This window comes from Amphiura filiformis, chromosome 6 (genome assembly GCF_039555335.1).
Source record: "Amphiura filiformis chromosome 6, Afil_fr2py, whole genome shotgun sequence".
Taxonomy (NCBI): Eukaryota; Metazoa; Echinodermata; class Ophiuroidea; order Amphilepidida; family Amphiuridae; genus Amphiura; species Amphiura filiformis.
Genome location: NC_092633.1, coordinates 69014995 through 69026750, shown reverse-complemented (window position 1 = coordinate 69026750; position 11756 = coordinate 69014995). Strand labels below are relative to the sequence as shown.

The 11756-nt window shown below is 33.7% G+C and overlaps 1 protein-coding gene across 1 annotated transcript; it reads left to right on the top strand.

Moving 5' to 3' along the window:
* The first annotated feature begins 5529 nt into the window (after nt 1-5529).
* On the top strand, nt 5530-9645 carry LOC140155923 (sperm axonemal maintenance protein CFAP97D1-like). Its single transcript, XM_072178942.1, has 5 exons — nt 5530-5785; nt 6030-6110; nt 6664-6782; nt 7437-7659; nt 8408-9645. The coding sequence occupies exons 1-5, from the start codon at nt 5693-5695 to the stop codon at nt 8717-8719; spliced, it is 828 nt and encodes a 275-aa protein (XP_072035043.1). The 5' UTR covers nt 5530-5692; the 3' UTR covers nt 8720-9645.
* The last annotated feature ends 2111 nt before the right edge of the window (nt 9646-11756 follow it).

Genomic DNA, 11756 nt, shown 5'->3' with positions numbered 1-11756 from the left:
CTGGAATGATGACATACCATTTCACTTTTCAGCTATAATTCAGACTTCAAAATTATACGATTTACTTGTATCATTCCATTAGGCTTTTGCAGAAAGTACCGACGTACTTTGTAAATAAAAATGATCGGAATTCGGAAACGTTAAGAAGCAGAGGGTCGTGGAACTGAGTTAAGGGGTACTACACCTGTGGTAAATTTGACTATTTTGCATTTTCTCAAAAATAATAACACACTGGTAACAAAGTTATGTATATTATTGGGGCAAGGAATCAATTACTACACTGGAATTTCAGTGATTCAAGACAAGCGGTTCTATGTATATGATAGGAAATGAGGTACATCCTAGCGGTACCATATTTCGTATTATAAATAACGAACCGCTTGCCTTGGGTCACTGAAATTCCAGTGTAGTAATTGATTCCTGCCCCAATAATATACAAAACTTTTTTTTACCAGTGTGTGATTAGTTTTGAGAAAAATGCAAAAAATAGACACAAATTTATCGAGGGTGTAGTACCCCTTAATTAATCTGGAGTAATACTGACGGAGTTAAATACTGATTGAAACAACTTTGATGTAATACTCTGTATAACAGTTTTTGCGCTAGTATACAAAAACAGATAAATGTGCAATAAACACCAAAAACGCAGGCATATTTTAGTTGTACCGTATAGTATTATACCGTAAAAACTCGATAGTTAGCACATGTGCTTACTATCCAGCGCTTTTAAAACATACAAACATGAAGAGCCCCATCCACAAAAGTGTAAAGGGTTTTCGTCAAATCAATTTGATACACATAGTTATATACGAACAAGTAAACCTGCAAATGTGTGTCTCAACCCCATATAGCTCAGTTGGTAAAGCGCCGGACTTTGGTACAATTTCATGTTTTACAAAGCGCTCGATATAATAGTAAGCACATGTGCTAACTATCGAGTTTTTACGGCAATGGCAAAGGAACCATAAGCATTTAAATTAATATTTAACGTTTATCTAATGTATGTTTTTTCTATTTCAAATTGACTTTGTGTGTAGGCCTATACTGATATATTTATAGAGAGCAGTGATCTCTGCATGTATAGGCCTACTAAGCGAAAACATATCATCCTCACGTTTATTTCTATTATCATAAAATAAGTTAAGAAAATTTGGCTGAAGCGCGAATCGAACCGGCGACCTCTGGTTTGCGAGAGCTCTAACAAAATATATTGGTAATTGTGATCACTGTCTATGATCGGGCTGGATAGCTCAGATGGTAGACCTACTGGTCTCGCAAACTAGAGGTCGCCGGTGCGAATCCTGCTACAGCCAAATTTTCTTTGCCCTCCTTCTTCATTTAATATTATTACCTGGTCCGTTTCTCTGTATATATTGTTTACTATATAAAATAAGTTAGGGCAAAACAATTAATTATTTAAGATGATGCCTACCAGGCAGTATATTTAACAATTTATTTTTGTGGCCCCAGCTAGATGAAAACACGATTTGTGACTCTTAGGAGGATATGATCAGCATGATCAAAGTCATTGTTGTGGCCCATGGTCATTTTTGAAAATCAGACCAGGCTGAAATAAACAAATGTGGTACGCTCTTTATTTTTGTTTATTAATTCTTCTATTTTATTTTCAATAGTGGAACGATTCAGAAAAATTCTTAACGCAGCACCGCCTTAAATTATATTTGTAAAACATACACTGCAAAAACAGTGTTTAGCGATTAAACACTTTTCTAAACACAATTTTGCATCACTTTGAAAACACGTTTAGAAGCTTAACATCAAGTTTCACATTTCTGAACAATGGTCAGTGATGGTGTTTAGTTTCTAAACATCTGACAGCCATATACTAAACATAACGTTTCTAAACACATTCTTGCCATCACTTTCTAAACACTGTTTTTGCAGTGTAATAAAATACAGGTGTTAAAATTCAAGTGTGTAAATATTTTATTTGCAATAATATATTTATTTACCGTACTATGTATGAATATTCACTATAAGTTATCAATATTATTATGGAAATGTATTAATGATAATGCTGCAACGATTTTGTAGCAAGCCTTCTTGTATAGGCCGAGTAGGAAAAAAGTCATATAGGACAGACATGTGGTTTTGATGTGCGACATCTTGTAATTTCTACGGATGCTTTTGATAAAATCCCGAATAAAATACTTAACTTATATTATGTGACTTTAAAGCAATAAGTATTTCAGATATTTGTATTCTATGTCTAAACTTGTATATTGATTTAATAATGATTTGTTAAAGTGGCTGAATAAATTGATTGAAGTTAACGAAGTTCTTTTTATTTTCGCATTTTATTTTCATGTGAGAAAAATCGTTTAAGGCGGGTTTGGTGTCAACTTTGAGAACTAAAAAAACACATGTGTCTTGCTGCTTGTTCCTAGTATACTGAGCCTTAGAAACTCGCCTGAGGAATACCACAGTGAGTAGGACGGTCCGATCAATTACCTCACCCCACATCATAGTGCTGCCATGCCCCCCCACACACACACACACCCCTACACACCTGCGCCATATATTTATTAGTGCTATAGGGATTTTAATTTTTATTATCATATATTTTTCTCGTTCGTGTTGACCGCTTGTAATACTAATATAAGATGTTTTCCGGGATGTTTTCCGAAGGGTCTTCAATCTTCATCAATTTTTGCTCTTGTCTATTTTTATACATAATCAGTTATGTTTGTTATACTTGATTCTAGATACATTTTCAATTTGTGATCCTCCCACAATTTAGCCATTAATATTGTTTTAAAAATAGGTCTAACTAAATGAATGAATGGACGAACAAAGGGGGTTGAAATAATATTCCGTGGGGACTTGGGAAATGAAGACAAGTTCATTCAACCAGGGGAACACAGTGATGAAATCGGACTAATCTCCTTTGATTTGAAATCTGTAGCATTATCATGAGATGATTCGGCCGGATTAGGCTAACTTCAGTAGACCAACACTAGTCTCAGAATTGGTAAAAACACGGGTATCTGCCTATAGACCATTAGCATGGTTCACATTTCAAGTTGATAAAAGACTCTTTCTACGGCCATCGGCCATACCAAGTCAAGAATTTGTCTATTTATCATTTTATTCATTTATTAACTAATTTATATATTAATTAATTTTATTTCGTTAATTTTATGTGTTACTTGTTTAAATAAATTTTATTTCTTATTCATTTATTACTTATTTATTTATTTATTTATTTTAATCTTCTATTTTGTATCACAGATATTTATTTATTTATTTATTTATTTATTTATTTATTTATTTATTTATTTATTTATTTATTTATTTATTTATTCATTTATTCATTCATTCATTCATTCATTCATTCATTCATTCATTCATTCATTTATTTATTTATTTATTTATTCATTTATTTATTTTAATCTTCTATTTTTATTCGTTCACTATTTTTACATTTCGATATTTGTATTGAAAATAAAAATAGTAGATTGGGGTTTATATGTAGTATCATAAACATCAGACAATAATATTTTTTTCTCTTTTCCACTGAGCACATAGGTGCCAGTGCTTTTATTTTTTGTTTTTATATACAAAAGAACAATTAAGAAAAATCACAAAAAATCACAAAGAATTACAAACGCAGCATTAATTACAAAGTGTTACTACATTTTAAACTTAAACAAAATACAAGAGCATACTCAAAAAATCATGTTATCTGAAAACCAGTCTTTAAAAATCAAATAAGATACAGTACATGTACTTACATGCGTGGTACCAAAAGAAAAATTAAAAATCAAACCTCCATTTTTTGAAATGGGCAGAAAGTTTTCCCTTTTTTGGCAATAAAATACTCGGTTTCTCTGTTGTTTTTAATAAAAGCCTTACAGCTCAAAAAATTAAGCTTCTTTTTTTGAAATTTGCAAACATAAATATAATATTTTATACATAAAATTAAGTATGTAATGAAATTATCTTTACTAATCCCAAAGATCATATCAAAATTTGAAATGGAAAAATCAATATCGTGTTTATCTTGAATAATTTGAACAAAGTTATCCCAAATAGGTTTAACATGCTCACATTCACAAAAGATGTGAATGATTGATTCAGGAAATTTATCACAAAAATCACAAAGTGGGGAATCTTTCCGCTTAATTTTGAATAAAAAATCATTAAAAGCAATTGCCTTATGGAAAACTTTGAAATAAAAGGAACGGAGCCTTGTATCGATAGAACATTTAAAGTTACGTAAATGAATTTCTTCCCAGTCCGTTTCTTCATGGCCATTATCATCAGAATCTTTTTCAACAACAGTTTCCCAAAAATCAATACGACTCTGTGGCATTATAGTGCCTGTCAAAATAGAATAAGAAAACCTTGGAACCTTTTGAGCCTGAAGAAGACCAGAAATAATATCATCAAAGATGTTAACATTATCAGCATTTGAACCCCGAAGCCACGAACTGGGAATACATTTCATGAGAAAATTATATTTCCTTCTGTCTTGATTTGAAATACCGAAGTCCAAAACCAATTCTTCAAACAATTTACTACCTGGTAAGTGAGGATCTAAAAAGTCATTAATATACACAATACCCATGTCACACCACTCATCATAACAAAAATACTTCTTGGTCTTGGACCTAATATTTCTATTGTACCAAAGACATTGATTAAAACCCATGTCAGAAAAATTCTTATTATAAGTTTGTTGACAGGCCCTGTCACGATAAACATACCAAGTCCTGAGAGAGTCAGCTAATTGAGTACAATCAAGTTTATTAAGGAGACTCTCAGGAGCATATGATTTCCATAATAAATCACCATACTGCTGATCCATTTTTGTGAGCTCAATTTTTTTCCAAAAATTATTAAAATCATTATCAAGAAGTAATTTAACCCAAGCCATTTTTTGTGCCAAACAGAAATTGTATGGGTCAATCATACGAAGACCACAATAATCAAAATTATTACAAAGATAAACTCTTTTCACTCTATCATTACCACCATTCCAAATAAATTTATAAAACATCTTATCAAGTTCTTTGAAATAATGTTTAGGATCCTAATACATAAAACCGTAAATAAATAGAGAAGCTGAGGTAAGAGAAGAGTTTTATGACACATATTTTCCCGATCATAGAAAGATTTCTTGCACGCCAACAGTTCAAGATCCCTTGAATTTGCTTTAACTTAACTTTATAATTAAGATCAAACATACAAGTACTTGTAGATCGGGAATTAAGAGAAAACTCTATACCCAAAGTTTTAAATTGATTTCTCTTCCAAGTAAGACCCTGCTCGCTAAAAGGAATCAGACAATAATATTGAAAAATGGCGGCATCAATAAATAAAAACATTTACATGTTGATGCTCCCTGTGTGCACTTGTCAACTCTCCATCTATCTCCTTGACGACACTTCCGCGTCACAGGTAAACATATATGATTCACGGTCTTTTATCTTCCGTGCATCCGAATCACATACAACGCTATGCGTGTAGGAAACCAGCCAGTGATAATTGATTGTCTTAGATACCAGCACACGACGATGCAGGTGTATAATATTTACACCACTGGACAGAACTCACACAGACCATAACACACCCGGCGAAACGCGACAACCGTATCACAATCACTACACAGTCTCAGCTTTCAGAAACCAAAATCGTGTTAAATTTGGCGATTAATTAACAACGAAAGATGCATAAAGCGTATCAAAGTATATTACCTTGTAACAGTAGAATACTCAAAGAGAGATGGGACCGCAAATATTACGATGAACATCGACAGAAGGTGAGTTAAAACTATGATAAATTTCTGCTTATGATTTACAGTAAACATGCATAGTTGACCGATCACACCCATATCAATTTCATGGTTTGGGTTTATATTTAGATGTCTGGTCGATTTGTGTGTAAAGTATACCATTTTAGTTTGGGTCTAGGAACGCTGAACAAGTAAAATGTTTATGTAGAAATACAAATATTGCGGTTGTACTATTTATTTATTAATATATTTGATTATTTTCTATTCACAGGTGAAAGAAGCTCAACCAATGGTGGATACCAAAGCACCACGGACCTATGTACATCTTCACTTAAAACTCAAGAAGTTACAGGTATGTAGATGAAAGTATAGATGGAAGCATTTGTTAAATTCTGGCAAAAAAGTTCAACTTTGTGCTGATAATAAGTAATGTAATCTTTGTTCAGAGTCAAAATATATTTTTATGATATTTTAATATCAATATTTGTATTTGAATATTATTTTAATTATTTAACTATATTTTGTCAAGGATAGTTTTGTAAATTTGTGTGGACCACTAAAACACTGCTTACTGCACTACCTGGAAAATAAAAAAACAGCTCATTGTAATTGTAGATGGATGTTCACATTCATCTCAATTCTCATGTAATTTTTGTTGAAGTATATAATTAATATCCTACCTGAGAACGACAGACTATTTTCATTTTATGTGGATCCATCAAGCCAACCCAGATCTGGTCTGTGTTCTAGAATTTACCTGGGTATTTATCCAACTTCTCACCCTTGTTTTTTCTAAAATAAAACTAATTCATAAAAAAAGTGCTGTAAAATTAAATGTGCAAATCTGCAACAAAATCAGGATATATCGGTATGTGATCAAGTTATGTTGTTGTTGTTCTTTACAGCTTGAAGAAGAAAGATTAGCAACCATTGAAAGAGATAACCGAATTCTACTAGAAAAGATGTCTCAGATCATGAGAACAAAAGGCAGAGTAGACCACAGGAATAACTATGTACATAGAAGGTAAGATAATAATATTAATATTATAATAATGTTCTCGTTTATTTTTAGAAAGCTGTGATTTCATAAGTTCATTATACCAAATGTGTGTCATGTTCTTAAGCAGATATGTTATTCCTAAGATTTATAACAATTAACATTCCATGTATATATTTGGAAAAATTATTAATTCTATCTTTGGAGTCATAAGAAAGTATTAAAGTAACTTTACAATCGATGTGACCTTACAATTTCTTTGGAAACGGGCAAGAATTGCTGAATGGCGACTTACAGTTTTATTAAAGCCATCATGTAACAACAGAACAAAAAGCAACCAACAACTTCTTGAAGTTGGGGACTTTGTAGAATGTAACACAGTGTATTGATAGAATGGCATGCGCACAATTGCACTTCAGTTACCCTAGTTGTGCTTTGCCTAATGTGTGACTGGTGCACATTTGTTTGAATTTACGTGGGCGTGCGCTGGAACTTTATTGATCTACGTAGTAATAAAAACAGAATAATTTTCATCTGTTATAAGCCAAACAAACAAGTAATGCAAATAATTAAAATTCTTGACTAACATTGCATAATAAACGGGTTGAACTCCACCAGAAATAACATAAAGTGTAGCTAAATATGAAAAGTAATTGTGATTTCTTTATTTTATCATTTCAGTTTAAACCGTGAAAAGAGACAACGAGAGCTGCTGCGAGTAACAAAAGAAAACCAAGAGATCTTGAAACGAATCCTTGCCAGAGAACCAGAATACAATCACTTACAATGGGATAAAGAATGGGAAGAAAATGAAGCTTTTATGGATAACATCTCACGCTACCCACGGGACTGGTGGGATCAGGAACAGAAGGAAAAGGAGATGAGGAAAGAGGAAGCAAAGAAGGTGGGTTCATTAAATGTTATTTATGAATATAATAAGAGGGACTTGAGGAAGTTTTCTGTGCATTTTCCCTGTACCTGCACCAGGAAATAATCTATGAATATATCTAGGTCAATATGATCACAATTGTAGTTCATACATTTTTTACTTGCTGGTGCTTACTAAAGTAACTTCATATACGTATACTTCAGTCAGGCCTGTACGCAGGATTCCATTTGGGGGGGTGCTGATTGTGGAAAAGTGGACTTTTTTCCAAAGGGGGGGGGGCAATTTTGTGAAAAGTGAACTTTTTTCCAAAGGGGGGGGGCGATTTTGTGAAAAGTGAACTTTCTTCCCAAAATGTGGACTTTTTGTCAAAAAAGCATAAAAACCCCAATTTTTTTTTGCTTGGTATGCTTGCAAATTCTGAAATTCAGTGTTTATTGGCCAAATGGATATGCCATGTATCAAACTGATTGTTCTCCATCTGTTTTTTGGTCTCCTTGAAAAGCCTGTCTCTTCCTAATTGAATCTACTTGAAATGACCAGACCAACATAGATAGTCAGACCAAAATTCAACTTGATTAGAACAAAATTATTGGTATTATGCCATTTTTTTCAGGAATAAGAGGGGTACCCCTGTATTTTTGTACCACAACCCTTAGCTATGCCACTAACAATGATTCTTGTACATGTATATTTTTAAAGTCAATTATTTCCTCTTTGTATATTTATATTCATGGAGTTTTATTGCTATTTTTTACATTTTCAGAAGCGACAGGAAGAAGACAAAGGCAGAAAGAGCAGAACACCACGTGAGAGAAGGAGAACAAAATCAAGGGAAGAACAGACAGAGAGTGATGAGGAGGAGAGGAAAGATGAAGTGGATGAAGTTGCTGCAGCTCAAGAAAAACAGGAAGAGACTGATGGAGGGAAAGATACTAAAGAACAAGAGAAAGTAAAGGAAACAGAAGATGAGCAGGACAAAAAGGAAGAGGAGAAAAAGGAAGAAGAGAAAGCAGAAGAAGAGAAAGAGGAGGAGAAAGAAGAGGAGAAAAAGGAGGTTGAACCAGAAACAGCTTGAGGACATTACTGATAGCAGTGATATAATTTCCTTGCTGATCTGACTGATAAGGTGATGGGTCAGTACATGATAATGCTATATCATGTGTCTGCTTGTGCCTGTAACCTTACTTATTAACTGCACTCATCTAAGTCTATTGCTCATCTTGACTGTCACAACGAATATGGGTGCAGGCATCCACTGTTTTTACACATTTGTGAAGTACTGCATAATAATTCTCAAACATCCATTAAGAATTGGTGTAGGAAATAATTTCATGCAAAGGCCGAAGCAACAGGAAAAGAAATCCTGTTCTATAAGCCCTACCCACCCAGATGTTTTGGAGACTGAAAACATCTGAGCATTGAGCAATTTTGTAACGTACAGGTGTAATAGAAAATGGTGTCAGTATTTCCATTGCATGTTTCTTCAAAGCAAGCAGTAATGACTCTTTTTATGGTATTGGATAATGAAGCAATATGTTTACTATGAGGAAGAAAGATGAATTTGCTAGTGTAATACAGTTACTGTGAAGTTGCAAATTATGCTTAAATATATGATGCTGAAATGCATGATTGATTGAATGTGCACCTCTGGCAAAAGATGGCTTTGTAAAAGTTATATTAATCAGTGAGTAGAATTTCTACTTCAGAAGAGTTCATCAGATTGTTAATGCATTATTTAAAATAATGGCATTTTTAAAACTGGTCAGAAATGATAATACGGTAAATTGGTAATACCTATTGAGCAAAGTATACATTGGGCTAGTCCTGTGTAAACCCATACACCCCCGATGGTAGACATGACCTTAATCTTCCACACAGGAGGTGTGGATTTCAAATGGGGGTTACCCATTCAGGTAACCCCAGTTGAAATTCACATTGCCTGTGTGGAAGATTAAATGTCATGTCTTTAAGAGGAGTGAATGGATTGCAACTGGAAATCTGGAATAGCCCATCTCAATACATGACGATTAATTATACTTTTTTTTATTAATTCTGCCATAAAAAAAAAACTGTCAAAGATTTTTTGTTGCAATTTTGTTCACAGTGCTTGGCAGCCCACCAATTCCATCCAGAAGTAATACACTGATAATTGGGCAATGTTTTTATAAACGAAGGTTTTAGAATTATGTTAGTGTAGTTTCAAATTGACCATGCTTAACCATTTACAACGCAACCAATAAGTGCCTTTTATGTAGTATATATTAGCAGTATTTTTCACCCTGTCAAATGTATTTTAATATTTTTAAAATGTGATAAAATGAAATCATGTTGACAATTTGCTACTGTGCATGATTGCTTTTATGTGTAAATTTTGAATAAAATTGCAAAGAATATGGCTACTACTATCTGCATGTCTATCAAATTGTGTTATTTTTTTCGGTTAGACGTTTAAACGAGAACTTAATCAGCCAACAGTAAAGATATCCACTTTTTTGATACCAGGTACATCAAGCAATAATATTCTATCTGGTGGTTGGTAAGTGCAGGGGTGTGAGTGACCACTATTGAAAAAAGAGGAACTTTGTTCAAAAAAGAGGAAAAAAGAGGAAAAGCACTGAAATATGCTCAAAATGGGCTGAAAATGAAAGAAAAAGCTAAAATTTTGCCTGAAAGAAATTTCCAAAAAAGAGGAATTCAGCTTAAAAGAGGAGATTTCACACCCCTGTAAGTGATTTCACCATGGCAATGATGTGTAATGAAGCAAATCTCTTCCAATTAATTAAGATTTGCCATCACAAATAGACACATGCTTGACTATTTATCCAAAACCAACAAAAAATCAACAAAAAATCATGGGGGATTGGGCAGTGCCACTCACCTTTCATTTGGTATAGTACAATGTAGGTATGCCTTCCTCGAGACAACTAAATCAAAATTTCTCAAAAACTGCACAATATCTAAATTACTGCCCCAAGGAAGGGGTGTGTAGCATGGGGCACTGGACTTTGGGAACTGAGAACTGATTTTCCAGCATAAATGTAGGCTTCTGAACTGAAATTTCGACAGGTGTTTGGGTCTAGTGAATTAAAATTGAGCCAAATTATAGGTTGTATATAGCTAATGAAGAATTTTTCCCAATTTTGGCTAAAGTGCTACAATTTTGTGAGTTTTACTCAATTGGAGCTAATGAACCGAACTGAGTGGTATTTGGTAGTAGCATTCCCCATGACAAGGGGGGGGGGGGGGAATTAAAAGAAATTTGTTGTTCTTAGTAATGTTTAAATACGCACACCTTGCTTTGGGTATAAAATAATACAAGTTGCAAATTTTGGTACGCTTCATGCAAAATAAATATGTATCAACTATTAGTCGGGCTCTCATTCACGCGCGGATGGGAAATAGTGTTCACTTTATGTTTGATACGGTTTCTGGACTGAAATTTTGCGTAGAAGACGCTCCCGTAGTCCACTTTAATTAAAAATGTGCCCAAAGTGCTTTTTTTCCGGGGGGTGCCCCTACAATGGGGGTCAAAATTACTAAAAATGTATTCCAAGGCCAATGGTGGTAATTTTGGTGTCTAAATATATGTTTATGGACATGAGAAAGTCATTTAGACAGTTTACGAAATCCAAAATGGCTTCTTTATGTTCCAAAATTCAAAATGGCGGCCAAAATCGTGGATTTTAGCCAAACCTATTTGAACGGCTTTTTCAGGCCGATGGTGGTGATTTGAGTGTCTATGAATACGTCTGTGGACATGAAAAAGTTATTTACATAGTGTATCAAAATCCAAAATGGCTGCCTTATACAAAAAAATTGAAAATGTCCGCCAAAATGCCGAAAATTATTCTAACATATTTGAACGGCGATCTCGGCCCGATGGTCGTGATTTGGGTGTAGGTATATGTTTGTGGACATGAAACAGTCATTTATATTGCTTATAAAAATCCAAAATGGCTGCCCTATGTCCAAAAATTCAAAATGGCGGTCAAAATGTCGAATATTAGTCTATATCATTTGAACGCCATTCTCAGGCCGATGGTGGTGATTTTGGTGTCCAGTTATATGTTAGGGGACATGACAAAGTCGTTCAGCTAGTTTACAAGATCCAA

Bases quoted from the DNA above. Each gene is read 5' to 3' on its own strand.
- LOC140155923 (XM_072178942.1), top strand. From the start codon at position 5,693: ATGCATAAAGCGTATCAAAGTATATTACCTTGTAACAGTAGAATACTC. The intron at 5,786-6,029 runs GTGAGTTAAAAC...TTCTATTCACAG, and splicing joins ACGATGAACATCGACAGAAG to GTGAAAGAAGCTCAACCAAT. The intron at 6,111-6,663 runs GTATGTAGATGA...TGTTCTTTACAG, and splicing joins TAAAACTCAAGAAGTTACAG to CTTGAAGAAGAAAGATTAGC.